The sequence below is a fragment of the Halyomorpha halys genome, unplaced genomic scaffold (genome assembly GCF_000696795.3).
Source record: "Halyomorpha halys isolate HHAL.00 unplaced genomic scaffold, Hhal_1.1 Scaffold54.1, whole genome shotgun sequence".
Taxonomy (NCBI): Eukaryota; Metazoa; Arthropoda; class Insecta; order Hemiptera; family Pentatomidae; genus Halyomorpha; species Halyomorpha halys.
Window position 1 is genome coordinate 585072 of NW_027108734.1, and position 17835 is coordinate 602906.

Genomic DNA, 17835 nt, shown 5'->3' on the forward strand with positions numbered 1-17835 from the left:
AAGTAGAATGCTCTAAGATACCAAATATAGCAATGTTTTTTTTTTCAATACTGAAAACAATTAGTTTTTTCTATAGACAATCCAAATTTTTCCAATCCAAAAAAGGAGTGATTTAGGAAATTTATTGAATTAATTAAATTAGAGATAGATTTAGATGTAGTTTCTCTACACGCCTGTAACTCTCCAATTTAACTTAGACCAGATTTACTAAATGTATTATAATGTATAGTTGTAAATATCAATAAATAAATATTAAAAAAAAAAAAAAAAGATTTTATGAAAACTGCTCCTTGATTTAGACTATTTCAACACTTACTAGATAAATGGTGTAAAGTTCCAACTAATTACAAATTACTCATTTTTATGATCTTAATAAGGCCTATTTGAATTTACGGATTTGAAATTTGGGGCTCTACCAAACTATGGAAATTAATCGAAATATCATATCAAATACTTACAATTTACTTGCAAGTATTTGATATGCTTTTCGTTTTAAATAAAAAAATATTGATTTTTTTTTTTTTTGTTTTGTTGAGGATTGCTAATAATATATATCAAATTATAAAAGTGTAAAAATAATAATAATGATTACTGTACTATAAAATAATCCAATAATCCGGGTCCTTTTCCACTCCCGTTCAGTGTGTGGTCGAGGGTACAGCCTAAAAGTCTTGAATTTTAGATTTTAGATGTCTATCCTTTGCGAATTCGAAAATTAAGGCCATAATGACATATAAGTGGTTGATGCCTTAAAATAATAAAAAACAAAAATAATGTTATTATGTTTGGATTTAGTCTAATTGTCATAATTTAAGTGAAATTATTCAATAGTAAAAGGCTTAACGAACCCGAAGGTTCAATGCCGATACCACCAATACACATCTACTCAATAACGACCAATCAAACACTAATCTACATATTCTTGAAGCGATCCTGCTAAGTTCTGGTGTACCCTTTGGTCGTTAACCCATAGGATTCACTGGATGCCCTGTGTTCATTTTTTAATTTTTTAGGGATATGATCGTTAATTATGTCCTACAACCTTATTTACCTTATCACCTGGATCACATTTACACGTTGAATTTGCCGAATTTTGGCATTTAGCGTTCTAAATTCTCTTCTGAACTTAACTCATCCTTTTTTAATACGAATATATTACGTAATGTTTTGTTTTCATAAATCATAAGGCACTGTTAATGTTGGAGGGCACGTTTTCAAAGGAGTCCCGAAATTGAAAAATAACAAGCATTTAGGCGAATGTCATTTTCTCATAAATTTCGCTTTTTTTCCAGTAAACGCAAACTTTTTCTTATTTTTTTACCAGCTAGTGAAAGGGTATGGATAAACTTAATTATCGGCAATTAACTAATAGTAAATTGTAAAGAATATGGACCTCCTATATTATTAATAATTAATTCTTAAAATCTTAGCATGAATTTCTCTTTACCTTGTTAAGATATTATTACTTTTAAAACGAACAACCCTTTCTCACGGTTGGAGCAGCACTGTGATGAAATTTAGCGGTCCGTTTACAGGATGCAACGAGGGATGGAATCCTTTGAGAGTCGAAGAAAGAAAGAAACGGTGCAGAGAATGTGGCCATGCTAACACGTAGTCAGTGACACAGAAGAGACCGACGTGCTTCCTTTAGGGTTGATCACAGCTACAGTTCATAACGTCTTGGCCTCTTTACCTCTCTTCGGCTCCCTTGTATTTTGACTTTTCTTTTTCCAAGTATTAATTTCTCCTAGAAATCTAGCCTTTGAAAGGACTATCTCGATGGTTATTTCAAGTTGTACGCGATTTCTCTAAAATCTATGAAAATTGTAGCTTAGTACCAGCTAATTCTTGAGTCGTGTCTAAAACTTTTTTACACGGATAGTAAACCCTAACAAATTTTTTTTTTAATTATTTATTTAATGTAATTTACAACTGTACAAAATAATACAATAGTTAAATATGTAGTATGTTTCATATACACTTGAAAATCTTGGGAAGGAACCATCCATTGGTGGTACTTCAAACATTAATTTAAATTAGAAGGTCCCGTGGCCATCTTCTTTTCAGACGCCTCGGAGGATTATCAGGGATTGTTAAAAATGAAAGATTAAGAATTAATGGGTTAGGATGGTTAAGGAGTTTGGAATAAAAAGGCGCATATCTGTTTTGGGTCAAATCTGCAACGAATGGGATGTTAAGGTCTTTGTGAATGAGTTTATTTGTAACGTAATAAGGAGCATCAAGGATTTTACGTAGGATTTTGGATTGTAACGTTTGGATGCGGGAAGAATTTGATGGTTTTGTGGAGCCCCAGAGCTCAATTCCATATGTCCAAATTGGTCTGATTATTGTAGTGTATACTAATTTGTTGTGGTGAATGGGAAGTTTAGAGCGTTTGTCGTGTAAGTGTTGTAGCAATCGGAATCTATGAGCAGTCTCTTGTCAAGATGGAGTCCTAAGTATCGAATCTGTTCAACAGGCGTTACTGGTATATTTAGAAAGGATACTGTAGGACAGGAGGGCAGAGGTTTACGACGGAGAGTAAAGGTGATCTGGTGGGATTTGTCAGGATTTGACAAATTTAGTTTAAAGAGGAGGTTTTAACGACTTTTTTTTTTTTAATTTGATTATAGTGCTACCGAAGAGTAATTTCTTTGCATGCCTGTATCACTCAATTTTGATCTTACACCAGTTTTACTTAATGTGTTTTTATGTAAATACAGTTTTAAATAGCAATAAATAAATAAATTTATTTGGGGTTGTACGCCTTATGTGCTTTAGGATAACTTAAGGTACAAAAGACTGGTTATCCTGTAACCCATTCTTCCAAGTCCATTACGTTCAGAACGCATTGCTCCATGAGTAGGAATATCGAAATCTATTCCTAGAGTCCGCCACGATATAAAATTCAACCCACAAGAGCCTGAACCTGAACAGAATTCCAACCTGAACAGTTATCAACATGAAAATGAAAAATTTGTCGCTCAACATAGTTGTCCATCTACGCTCTATACGAATAATTTGTTTATATATTTTTTTCGTACCCTTCATTAAAATAAAAACTAGTTCTTCATACATATATAATACATGAACTGTATTACATATACTTTTCTGTGTCTTCTCCCATTTATTGCCTTGTTGGATTATAAGGTGTGTTATAAGCCATGGCGTTGCCACAGGCTATGACTAGGCTATACCACCTTAACAGGACTCATTCAAACACCTTTTAAGACCCAATAATTTTTTTTTTTTTCGTAACCTCCTCTACTATTATATTCGTTTAGTACATATATACATATTACAGGGGAATAATATATGTATACCAGTGAAATATTGCCTTAACCGTAAATATATGTCTTTAATGCTTACTGAACGTGTATTAAATATGTAATTTACAGGAAGGAGTGTAGTACATTAAAAATTTGTATAAAACATCATATTTTATGACCTAGTTTTAATACGGAAGCTTAATGCTCTAAGATTTGGTTTATTTTTTAACTCCAATTTGAATTATTGGATACAGTGATGCGTACAAAAGAATCTATTTTACAATTCAATTCGTTATCTTGGACTTCATCTTGACAAACGACTAACCTGGAATCCTCACACAAGACTGAAAAGACAGGAAACTGCACGCAGATTCCGACTACTACAGCACTTACTAGACAAACGGTCTAAACTTCCAACTCATTACAAAAGACTGATCTACATGACAATAATAAGGCCCATCTGGATATACGGAGTTGAGCTTTGGGGCTCCACTAAACCTTCGAATTCCTCTCGTATCCAATCTTTACAATCCAAAATCCTTCGTAAAATCCTCAATGCTCCTTATTTTGTTACTAATAAAACCATCCATAAAGACCTAAATGTTCCTTATGTAACCGATCTAGCCCGAACCCGATATTATTCCTTCCATAATAAACTCCCTAACCACCCAAACCCACTCGTTTCTAACCTTGCTTCCTCTTCCATTCCTGGCAATCCTCCAAGGCGCCTGAAAAGAAGATGGCGACGAGACCAGCTAATGTAAAATGTCATTAGAGTTCTGTTTTAGAGTTCTACTACTGGGTAGTTTCTTTACATCCTGTATCATATCATGTGTCATTATGATCAAATTTACTGGTTGTATTTTTTTATACAGTTGTAAATATCAACATAAAAAAAAACAAAAAAAAAAAAAAAAAAAAAATTCAATTTCTCATAAGAATTAGTCCCTTTTGTCAGTGGAGAAAACTCACTTTATGATGACGAATTCTTCCAGAAAATTGATTTTGTTCAATTTTCCACAACATTTGCTCGTAAATCTTTAAGATTCGTGTAGTAATTTTTTTTCCATATAGGTAAATAGGCAGGCCATGATAGATTATCTCCTTTAAGTTGCAATAACATGGTTGTTTAAGAGCGCTTTTGAAAAGATTATGAATACATAAGATTAAATTATTGGGATATGATCCAATAATAATAAATCCAGTTTGGAAAAGACCGTTACTATTTTGATATCGCATTCCATTCAACGTCTGAACCACTTTACAAGTATTGGTTTACACCTTGTTGTTAGTGTTTTCAGTAGAAGCTTTGTAAAATAAGTAGGTGGTGAGAAAGTGGGATATAGATACTATGTTACGATGGGATAATCATTTACATCTTTCCAATAATCGATAGTTCTTTATAATGCGAATCGAAAGTTCGATTATAGAATGAAGAAGAATTTATGGTAAAGCTCCTTGTTCGGATAATAGTGGAAGTCTTTTGATAGGCTCAGTTTGGTATCGGTAAGGACTGTTAGAAAGTTCTTTTATTGCCTTCTCCATTTTCTTTTCTTCGTATAGCTTTTACCTAGCTTCATATTCTTTGTTAAATTAATCTCTGATTCTTTAAAATTAAGTACTATAATTTTCATTGGTAGGGGGGAGGGTTAGGTCAAATAAATAATTTATTAATTTATATAAACGATTTTTAAGTTATTCTTCTTTTTACTGGGTGACTCAATTTATATGGGGTTTGCATTAAAAACAGAAAAAAATCAAATGGATCAATATTTATGTCTCGTATTACTTGTCTTGTACAAAAAGTGAAGCTGAATTTCATTTAAATAATAAATTTCATCAGTAATAGTAAAAATAATGAAGTATAATTTGACCAATGACAAAAATTATACTTATTGTTTAGTTATTATATAGTTTGGAATGGCTTACAATCTTCTAAACATATTGAATGTTAGATTTTTTCCGTTTAATGTGATGCTATTGGACCATTGTGCAGACATATAAACACCTATGGGTCCAGAAATCAACCGGAACACAGTGCGTGAAATCTTTCATACCGTGTAATATATAACCGTGAAGTAGGTAACGGTAGATCATTACACTATAACATAGAATTGTTATTACTTTAAACTACACGGCTATATATTCTACGATAATTCGATATTTTAACCATATAAATTAAATTACATTACTGATGCACCTAAAAGCTATGCGAGCTGAGCACATTCAGACGAGGGTCTCTTAGGACCGTATTAAATCTAGTGGCCTAGGGGGTTCGGGCGCCAAAATTTGGGGACACTTATTTTAGGGTTAGGGAACTTATTTTCTGAGAAACTTTGGGTTAGAAACAGAAATAAAATGTGTAATTAACACTGAAAAATTCTATGTGATTTTAATTGGACCTACAAAAGCCCTCAGCCCTTCAAAAAATATTTGAAATAACTTCTGTCGATTTACGTTTCGGCTTCGAGGTCTGTAAACTATAATTTATGTGACAAGTAAATATATTGTAACTTTATATATTTTTTATTGTATGTATAGATGATTTACTTCACATTAGTGCTAAGTACATTTCCACTAACTTAACCAAAAATAAAATTAAAGGTACTCTATTTTAGAAAAAATAAAACTTTTCAATTAATTTTCCAAAGAGAAAGAACCTTTGATTGTATTTTTCGTTAAGCAAGTGGAAAGTGGTGCAGATTTATAAATATTTTATTTTCTGCGACGTTTCGTCTCTCAGTTCTAAACTATTCCGACCTAAAATATTCTTATTAATTACTTCCAATTTACTAAACACATAACACAGTATTTCTACTAATGTACTTTACAATTGATTAGTCCAAGTTATTACTTTTTTTCTATCTATTGCGAGATAAAATTCCCAAGTCACTTATCTTTAAACACATATTTATCAATTAATATTACACAGTTTATTTTAATAATTTTCTAAAAATAGTTATCTACTATTTCAAATGATATATTAAATAAAAAATATCAATTAATTCATATAAAAGGTCAATAAATACAAAAAAAATAATGTTAGAAATTTTGAGTAACCTGAACAGAAAAACATGAAATGTTTTGATTCTTACAAATATTATTGACTTATGTTTATTATAATATTAATAAAAAAATAGATTATCATTTATTAAATTCAGAATACTTAATTTTCAAAAGTTAAGTTGATGCAATAAGAATATATAAAATTGCTAGTATATAACTATTTTTAGAAAATTAATAAAAGAAACTGTGTGATTATAATTGATAAATATATTTGTTTTTAAAGATAAGTAACTTAGGTAATTCAGCAAATAATTTTATAATAATGGTAAATGACTATGTTATAATTATTACTCTAGTGCAATAGAAAAAAATTACTTGGACAAATCAATAGTAAGATATGTTCATAGAAATACAGCGTTATATGTTGAGTGAATTTTAAGTAAATAATGTCCATATTTAAGTGTCTTCTAGATAATTGCGTGAGGTCCGAAACATCGGAGAAAAATAAACAAAGTTGATAGATATAGATCAAAATATATGTGTGTTTGTACTTAATTTACTCCTTGTCAAACAAAAAATTAATACATAATATATGATTTAATTCCTAATTATAATTAGATTTATGTTTCGATTCTTGTTACTCTGCCCGTTCCAACCATTAATATTATACCACTGATGAGAACAATCACTCCATTGCCTCCTACGCTCCACAATAAAGTTTTACAGCCCTATTACCCTAACAACCCTTTCTCCCTTTTACTATCCTCAGCCCTGAAGAGAACAGAAGCAATAAAGACGTGACTTTTTCTCTTTCTCATTAGTGGTACAGAATGCGGTGAGTACGGGCAGCGGTGGTATCCTCTTTTGGTAATGGCAATTCCTTTCTGTTCCAGGTGAGTAGAAATGTTTCCTGGTTCTGTGACTCCTGGATGGTGACTAGTTCCGCCAGGTCTTGTAGCGCCTGTAGGAATGCCTTAACTGCTTCCACTGTCCGTTGATAATGAGCTGTGACCGCAAGCATTGCACGGTGTCTCGGCAACTTAGAGCTTCTTTCATCCCCAATCATATCGTATTTTACATTTCTGAATTATTATTATTCGGTCTATTCCATATTTTATAATAAAAAAAAAAAGTAACGGTATAGCCCATGTACTATATAAGATAAAAGGTCGAGGTCGGAATTAAATGAAAATCCACAAAATGTCCATTTTTAAACATGCAATTGCAGTAATTCAAAAAGTAGTGTCAACTTTTTTTGCGAATTGAACAGTGCCTTTTCAGTGCCTACCTACAATAAAAATGTCACACAAAAATAATTATGTTAATGAGGAGAAGGTTGGGAGTTTGGTCAGTAAAGATCTATTAATACCTACGTTTCGGCCGAAACTTCAGACCTTCATCGGGGCTAAAACAACATAACCCCATTGAATAAAAGGAATTATAGAATAATTAGAAAATATTGGATAAATAAATATTATTAAAGGGAAATGTATAGTCTAAATATTGTAAGAAGATTGAGGAAAGATTGTAAGAGAAAAAAAAAAGAAACATATAAATGTATAGTTAATAAATATATGTAAAAAATTAAATTATTAAAAATTAAGTTATGAAAAGTGAGAAAAAAATATGTAATTAACGAAATGTGTAAGTAAAATACTAGGATGAAATAAATAAAATTTTAATAATAAAAAAAAAATCGTATTAATTTGTTTCTATATTTAAAGTAAGTCTTTAAACAAATTACATTAATTTTTATGGCATTGAATCGAATCTCATTCTGTAGAACAACTGTTCACATACAATTAGAGATTTTAAAAAAAACCTCTAGGATTATTTTGTGTATTTTTCAAGTAGCTTTTAGGGAAATTTCTTTTTTTTTTACATATTTGCGATTTATACAAAAAGTTATAATTATTTTTGTGTAAAATTATTGTTGTAGATAGGCACTAAGTAAATCCACTATTTAATTCGCAAAACAGATTTACACGATAATTTGAATTTCATTAATTTTTTTTTATTCTTTGTTTGCTAATTTGCACTGTAATAATAATTTTGTGCCTTAACGTAAAAAATAAAACACCTTACTACGTACCTATTTTATTATTTCCACTATTCATTTAATTTTCGGTTTGAGATCTTATTTCAACAAATAATTATCGGTTCAGAACCAATTATGATTTTTCTGGAAAATTTTTCCTTTTTATTAAATTCACTTATTATAAATCATGGAAGCTACGGTGGACTAGTCATTGAGATATTGTAAGTTATTTTTATTATTAATTTTAATAATATTATATTATATAATTTTGTATAAATTTATTGTATACCGATACTATATATAATGCCTTTGAAAACTATTTATCAATTTTTTTTTGTATAGTCCTAATTGTGATAGGAAAGTGAAAAAGAATGGAATTTCGTTGTGTAAAAGTGTTAAGTCTTGGTCGGAAAAAAATCCCTGTGTGTAGGTCAGTTTAATCTTTACTCTAATTACTGCCGCAATCCGGTTAATGAAAAATTAACATTTAAACCATTGCGTGTCTTCCTCTTTTACCCACTTCCATTTTTAGCAACAATCTTGTCGTTTTGTATGCGCATAATCTCGAAAAGCTTTCATTAGTAAAAACTGGGTGACTTGGTTTCTTAAACACCTGCTGTGTTTTTGAGAGGTAATAAAGTGGCAGATTTTAATAAAGAGTAAGGAGGCGTATGTCCTATTTCTAAGAAAGAGTATATGCAGTGATGCAGTGAAAATTCTCGTAACGGAAACTGCATTGTAACAGACTTTCTTAGGTGTTAAGTTGATGCATTTGAATCCTTCAATTATGGAACCCCTTCACTCCTAATACGGGCACAATTTTAGTTCCTCATAACGGATGAAATTCATAAAATAATCCGAAAATTCACGATTTCAGAATTGACAAGTATAGACTGTACTAAAAAACACTTATTTATTGGTCTGCATTCAGTGCTTGCATAGAGCAGCGATTCCCAAAGCAAATCCCTCTTTGAAAAATTGAAACAGTTCAGAGTTTACTTTTCACTAATTATTCGTCTTTTCCTATATATTGAACGGCTTTAGGGTTAATAATGCTGATATTTTAATTTATTTTTAGCTTGACCAAAGTACCGGGAAATTTTTTTCGTCCATGGCGAATCAAAGCTTGGGAACCGTTTGCATAGAGTATACAATATGTGTTTACACATAGCATTCGGTGTATGATAAGCAACATAAAAAAAAAATGTATTCGTTTTATTTACTCTGTTAATTTATCAGTCATGTTGGAATTTGATTTATTTTTTATTATATAAGATATATTTTCTAATGCAAAAAATGTGTTTTTGTGTGCGCCCGCGATGTATTTTACGTAAACGGCCGGCAGTCGCTACTTTTAAACGTTGCTATAATACTGAGCCTGAATTTTTTATACAACAGATCCCCAACAAAGCTCTTATCAGTACATAGTTTGGATCTGGGTAAGCCACACGTTCGTCATGTATATTTTACGTCTAGAACTCAGTCTGCTCAGTAGTACATATCTCCGCTTTCTCAGGAGGTCAGATACAGACATTTCTATAACATATTGCCCAAGGCACATATTTCAGTTTTTCCCTATTTTTTATTATAAAGACAGTATAAATCTTTTGTCCACTTTATTTTTACTCAAGTTTAATATTTTTGTTCTTATTAAATTAACATTCTAACCCAAAAATAATAATTTAGCAACGCATTCTACCTTGCAAGAGGAAAGCTTTGCACTGGAGCTCTCAATTCTGGTAACAGTAAGGGTATTCATGATGTTATGTTAAATCTAAAATGTTTAGATAGTATAGGATTGTGAGCAGCCCTATTTAAAGTCATATTAAATGCATAAGAGATCTTAGCAGATTTTCTGAGCAACTTGTTTTATATCCTTTCCTTCCAAAAGTCCATAATATTGTTTACTTATAAGTTTTAATTAAAGTAATTTATTGCATTATGCCTAAATTGAGTGAAAAGTAGAAGTAGTGTAAAAGTTTTGCTGATGAGTGCCTTGTTGATATTTTAACTTGGGCTGAGAATCAAGATGAGCTAATTGACAACTGTCATTACATTATTATTATTGTCATCTATTGCTTTATTAGTTTTAAAAACATCCTAAACAATACTAACACAATCAGAACACAAACAACGAGCAAGTAACCTAACACAATAAATAAAATGGTGACGAGCTCAGCTGGTCTGTTGCATAACGCCATTCTCTATTTAACAGACCTAGTAACAAACTCTCAACCATGGTCAATGTTATATTGTCTTAATATAGTAAAAGAAGGAAATATTTCTCCATTTAATATAAGTTTTCTCCATTTAACACGCTTTAACATGTTAAGCTAAAGATCATGAATACCCCTAGTATATAAAAAAAAGATCCCTCACTTGAAATTTGAGGTTTTTGTCTGAAACTATGGTGCCAATTATTTCTTAATTAGTCACATTAAACCCCTGTATGATCCGATAATTGGACGTACTATCCACCTATTTAAAAAAAAATTCTACTAATGCATGTGTCCCAAAAAATTATAGTTTTGACGATACGTCCATGGAACCATGCCTTGATATATATTGTTTTTTAACATACCAGGTATCGCAGCTTAATTTAATTTTTTTCTTGTTTTTATATTAACCCTTTCTTAACAGAAGCCTCTCTATAACGGATAAATTATCATTCATGTAGGTGTCTTAAATTTTACTTTAATTGATTTTTTATTTGAATTCCTTATTTATTTTATTTTGTTATATGCAAGGAATATTCATTAAAAGTTTGTTTACTCCTTAAGGAGGCCAACTTGAATTTCCTGTACCAGCATCTTGAACAGGAACTGCCCTCACCCGCAATAGTTCCGTGTAAATCAGCTGCTAATACAGACCGGGCAACTATTAGCATATGCATGTGCGTGGCTCTGCTAACGGTCGAGTTCATTCAGTGAATAATCTCCAACTTTCTTTATTCATATCTTCTTCGCTAGTTCTTCCGGAGTGGTCTTCCACCTCTGTAAGGTCACCTTGGAAGAACTACGGAGGACCATTTTTAGTCTTCAAAGGGAATAAGAAAGAAAATGGTTATTTTTTTGCCCTGACACAATAGTGTTTTTTTTTACACTGGAAGTGGTGGTACATTTGTCCAGAATGCCTGTCTACACGATTTGTTTCTTGGTCTTATACGTCAAATGTTAATTCCTTCCAGGTAGAAACCAGATATTCGTGTAATAAAAACTCAAAATCCTGTTTATTATTCAAAAATCATTTATTTATTTTATTAATATATGGATTAATAATAATAAACTAATATAAATAAACTAGCCTTGTTTGCATAAAAGAAAAATTTCGAATAACACTTGAAATAAAACCAAAACATATATAAAAACTACGGTACAGATTTTAATTTTCATTTTTACTAAGTCAGACGGAATAATAAAGGGATTGAGAATCCATGTTAAAAACAATAAAAAATGAGATTTAATTGCTACAGATATTTTTTATTATCACCCAACACCGCTTTACTAATTAATACTATTTTAAGAATTGGATTTTTTTTGCTCTGAATGAGACACTTTTACAGTTTAACAATGTTTTTATTTTAGCTAATATTTTTCTTTTCTAATCTATAAAATAAATTTAAAAAATCTTGGCTTATGTACACCCTCATGTGTATAATATGAGAAATTTTGTTAAAGCGTTAAGTGGGTACCGTAGGTCACTCGCAATTGAGGATTTCCCTTTAGGCACACATAAAAAAATATATATATTTATCTTAATTATATTTATTTACTAAAACAAAAGGAAAAAATAAACGAAATTGCTCTAAAGATCAAAATATCATAATCTAAAGAACCTTATATCATAAGACTACATCATAACCTAAAGAAAATAAATATGAATGTTATAGTGGTAAAATTTATAGACAATTAATGAAGTTATGATAATGTATCAAACATACTTTTTAACAGAAAACTTGAATTCAAATGAAATTATAAAATGTCTTATCTGCAAATGGCTTCAAACTAGAAAATGATTCAGAAACTGCTGAAGATGTGAGATAATACCCGACAGTGAATAAGTTGCACTAAGTTCTGACGTATGATCTCGTTGCGAGATAATAGCACACTTCGTTTTTTGTTTTAATTAATTACGTATGTTTTAGGCATAGTTCGATTCTATTAATTATATCCAGTTGTAAATAAAACTTAAATAAAAAATAATTAAAAGCTATATTATTAACAAAACAAAGTTAATAATCCTTTATGAAGAAATTTTGCATAATGTCTTGCCCATGTTTATTTTCTAAATGGTTATCCATATGTTGGCCTCAACAGTCTAATTTAGACTGAAAAGTGCAATTTTTTGCATTAAAAATCAAAATCGTACAATATGACTCAAAAAATGTTGTAATATAGTAATATTGTAATATATTATTAATTTTGATATATTAAATCATTGATCATGACTCCTGCATAACATTGTAATCCGGGCTTTACTTGTGATTTTGGGTTTGCCTTCACCTACCTCGCAGACTGGGCCAAAATAGAATAAGTGGACGAGATAGGAATAGCAGAACTCTTACGCATTAATCATTTATCTAAATATTAATCGATAGTTTCGTTTATTATTGTATGCTTTTTTTAAACGAATAACAGACAAATTTGTAAATAAAACAATAATTTTATAGTTAAAAAAATAGGAATTTTAATCTTAATTTTTTTTTCGATTAAGAAATGTCAGAGGTTTATATATAACCAAATAAGTTTGACGCCATAGTAGTTTTAGAACTGATGTTGCAACCGGGGTTCAAGTACTTGTAAAGTCGTATTAGTACTTCATGAGGACTTAACTTATGCTAATGATACGATCTTGTAGATCTCGACAGGACTTGATTCCGATTTGGATAGATCTCAAGTACCCTGGTATGTATCCACAAGTCTCCCTGTGAGAAAGTTCTCTTCTCCTAACGGTCTTCAATTATGTTATTTTATGGCTACTCTTAGTACTGTAAGTTTCCGCAGTCGGTTCTTTTTAAATACTCTTCAGCTGGGTTGGATATGATGATTACATTCTCTAGCCGCCTTGTTTTTTCTCAGGCATTATAAAAGCCAGTTACTCCCTCAATTATCTTTTGTTACCCGAAAAGTGGGGCTTATTTGATCTTTGATAAGTCCTAAACTAGGATATTATAATATTAAAAAATGTTAAGGTTTTTTAATTTTTTTAGGAATGCCCGAATTGCCCTTTGCTATGATATAAATGAAAAACTGAGTTCATGAGTATATCTCAAAATATCCCACAAATAAGGAATATGAAATAATAATTAAAACAATCTCCATATTCATATATGAATATGATTTTTGTATCGGCTTAACAAAGCTCATAAAGGCTTTTATCAAGCAATTCAACGAAAGCCTTCGGAATTTAATGTAATAAAAATATTATATTACATAATTTCGTTTAAAAAATATAAATTAAATTGTATAAACAAATTTTATTGGTTCTTATTAAACAATAGGGATTGAAAAAGGAACTTAGATCAAACGAATTACATTTTACTTATTTTTATTTCCTAATTTGGCTGTAAATATCAGCTAACATTAAGACAAAAAAATAAAACTAAAGTCATTTACTTAAAATCAAATAAATAAAACAATAGTTCTTATTGAACATTAATTCCAGCCTATGTCTTATCTTTAGTCTTTATTGTATATTTTTATGGTGATAAGGAAGTTAGATGTATTTTAAAATAATTCTATCCTCATTTAAGGAGGACATGTAATGGTTTACTTAACAGTAGCACTGATTCTGAAAATGAAATTTTAATATTTTGGATTTCTTAGGTTTAGGGAGAAATAGAATGTGCTTAAGGAAATCGTTCTATAATATAGAAATGAAAATATTGATATTTAATAATATTGAAAGTTTTCTAAGTAAGGGTCAATGTAAACTTCTTCACATAGATAAAGAAAAATTGGAAACGAACTAGAATTGTTTAAACTTCCAGAAAGTGAAATCAACCGGTGTATTTTTTTCTTTCCTATTAAAAAGTATGAATTATTTTTTTTTTTCAATTCTAAGTTAAAAAACTTAATTTTTTAGAAAAAAAAAGCATCGACGTGATGACATTTTAGAAGTGCAATATAGTTTTAAACAACACTGATATAGATATTAATAGTATATATTTGTAGTGCATCATAAAAATTTGATAATCGTATATTTATTTTACTGTCTTACTTTTACCGACAGCTGGGAGACGCAGGGTCAGGAAACATATTTACATCTATTGATTAGCTTTCCTCGTGTTTGGAATTGGTGTTGGCTTAACTTAGCAGGTAAAAAAATGCTACGAAGATGCCTCAAAATGCACTTTTTGCAAACTGAGTTCCTGGAGAAAAGTCTTAGTGATCCACAGAGTTCTTATTCTTGCAGGCGGGTTCGGAACGAATGATATATTGAAATATTTTGTTATATTCATAATTATTAATTATTTATAACTATTTTAAAGAAGTATTTTCATGAATTTAGTACTGCTGTTGCTTAATATTGTATAAATATGCCTGTACAGGTGTAAGGTTTGAATTGAAAAATCATGATATATTTGCTTGTTTTCCTTGTTGGTCTGGCATGTTCATCTTTGCTAGTACTTAAGTTAGGGGTTGAATCGACTTACCTCTTGCTCAGCCTTGGACGACGAAGGAGGCGGCCTCTCCCTCCGGCTGGGGTAGTAGCTGATGGACATGGGGTCCCGGATGATACTCTGTTCCAACTCGGTGAGGTCTGCCCTGCTCAGACCTGCCCAACATCCTAGAACCACGAACAACCGCCACATTTCAACCACTAAATGCTCGGCACCTGTCAACAAATGATAGTCATATGTATTAATGAGAATTAAAATATAAGTGTATTATAAATATAGATGGGTTGATAGTGAATTGTGAAGAAATCGCTAAATGAGAGAACTCCTTCAATTTAATGTAACAATGCCATCTAGACCTTATTATTTTCCATTACATGTAATTAACGGTAAATAGAACTGACCTAAATTTTATTTTATTTTTTTACATTACTTTTGTAAACTTTTACTCAGAATTTTCCGTAGACATATTATTTTGGTTTAAGTAAAAAAAAAATTCAAATTTTCAGAATTTATTTCAATCAGTTCAATCAAAAAATTTAATGACAAGTTGTAATTTACAAAAGAAAATTACAAAGAGATAACATTTTATTGTATAGTTTGTTAGATTCGTGGAAATGTACTTAGCACCTCTATAAAGTAAGCCATCGATATAATGAACCATTATTATAATAGTTTAATTTTTTTAATTTCCGAGATATTCCATCATTTATAAATGATTTCGTGACAGTAAAATATTTCTACTTTTGACTAACTGCAATCCAAAATCCTTCGTAAAATTGTCAATGCTCCTTTACTTTGTTCAAAAATAAGATCATACTTAAAGACCTTAATGTTCCACATGTAACCGATCTAGCCCGAAGTAAATATCACTCCTTCCATTCTAAACTCCTTAGCCTCCCAAACCCACTAGTTTATAACCTTGCCTCCTCTTCCATTCCCGACAATCCTCCGAGGCGTATGAAAAGAAGATGGCCACGTAAAACGTATTTAGAGTCCTGCCAATGGGGAGTTTTTCTACACGCCTGTAACACTCCAATTTAACTGAGATCAGATTTACTAAATGTATTATAATTTACAGTTGTAAATAGCAATAAATAAATATTTAAAAAAAACTTTTGAGTTAGATCAGATTTTGGTTCTACAGGTAACCAACCTATTTTAATCAGATTGGGAGGGTCGAGTTTTCATCCTATTATAACGGCCCTAGAACATGGATTCGTTGAGCAGTATCCTGACCTGCTCGGATCTTTACCATGCGTAAAAGAAAAGGCTGTTCGAATCTAGGTCCATGAAGTATTAAGAACGGAAGTCTAGAACCTTATTTGTGTATTAGCTAGTATCACTCAAGTAATCTGGGTTCATTTACTGACTGGGTGTTGAAGGCGTAGGGAATTTGTACGTATTTAATGACAGAATTAATTATAAGATTATTAATCTGACAACATTTCATTTCTCTAAAATCATAAAAAAAGAGAAATACTTGGTGCATATCTCGTTCATTGCGTCCGTTATCTCTTTCGAATCCTACCATTTACAATAAGTCGGATAATGGATAATTTAAATGCTGGTTTATTGTGATAGAGTCGTGATGATGCGGACTATCCTTACATTGTTAATGAAGGAAGACTTGACAATGAGGGAAGGATTACCATTGAGCAGACCATAGAGGCTCGATAAATAAAAAAATGAAAGAGCCGATAGGACAGAGAAGGGCGGCACGACCAGCTAACTATTTCTTCAGGGGATGAGGTACTGCGGAAAGCAGGAGTTCGTGACTCCTCCTCCGTGTAACTGCCGGCTCTGCTCCGGGCTACCAGGTACTAGTTCCAAGTAACTACCTTTTAAGACTGTTCTTCCACCTCATAGTCTGTCAACCATCTTGGTGGTCTCCGCACAATCGCGATTGACTCTTAGGAAAAAGAAAGTTATTATTAATATAATTATTGTCAAGCATTGGGACATCCTAGGGGAATCTAAAAGAAAGTTTTTCGAAAAAATATTGCTCCTTCCCTGATATACACTATTCATTATTAAGGATTTAAAATCCAGGTTTTCGCTTACCTCATATCCTAGCAAAATAGGTGGTAAAAAGAAAGTTTGTTGGTTCCGAAGCTTGGAAATCGAGGAGTGTTATGAAGAAATAATCTCGATTCTTCAAATGTTGCCGATCACTGCGGAAAATTTACCGCAGTCTGTCATTGTGTAAAGAAATTAGAAAAACAAAGTACCATGAAAAATAAACGGTAACGCCATATTTTAACGACAATTTTGACTTGGTATTGATGCGGTCGATTTTCCGTTGAGAGCGAGAATACTCAATTTAAGTGTGAAAACGTTTGATCCCGCAAAAATTCGAAATTCCTTATGAATTTTCAAATTAACTAATTAACTCTTCTATTGTGAATGGAGTCGGCTCTAGTGAGACCCAAATGGTAGTGTTGCTCGGGCGCCAAAATCTGATAGTGTTCAATTTTTAAAGTAATATTTCCTTCTATCCAATTTTTTAGTGTAAAGATATTTTCGCATTGCCTTTGCAATATCACTAAATTTCTGTGGGTGTCTTATGGATCTAGAGATATATTTTTTTCAAAAATCAAACATTTTATACGAAAAACTAGAAATTTACAGTTTGTGAATTTATTTTGTCAAATATCATAAAACCTACTAATCTTAAAAAAAGAAACGTTATAAACTATTTTATAGTAAATTTAACTAGCTTTAAGTTGAGTGCTAACAGACATCTGTACGTCCTATGATTTCTGAAATAAAGTTTTTCAAACTCAGACATATTGTTCGAAGAACTATAAATTTTTTTTTTTTTTTATTTTATTTATTTGTTGATATTTACAACTGTATAAAAAAATACAACCAGTAAATTTGATCATAATGACATATGATAT

The 17835-nt window shown here is 30.9% G+C and overlaps 2 protein-coding genes across 2 annotated transcripts in view; one reads left to right on the forward strand and one right to left on the reverse strand.

The window, feature by feature from the left end:
• LOC106692372 (elongation factor-like GTPase 1) overlaps nt 1–17835 on the forward strand; it is a 422109-nt gene that overhangs the window by 125100 nt on the left and 279174 nt on the right. The window lies entirely within an intron of this gene.
• The window catches only part of dsx-c73A (doublesex cognate 73A), a 153670-nt gene that overhangs the window by 100898 nt on the left and 34937 nt on the right, over nt 1–17835 (reverse strand). Inside the window, exon 2 of the mRNA XM_014438288.2 lies at nt 14969–15150. Within this exon, the coding sequence (XP_014293774.1) occupies nt 14969–15127 (159 nt within the window). The 5' untranslated portion in view covers nt 15128–15150. The remainder of the gene's footprint in view (nt 1–14968; nt 15151–17835) is intronic.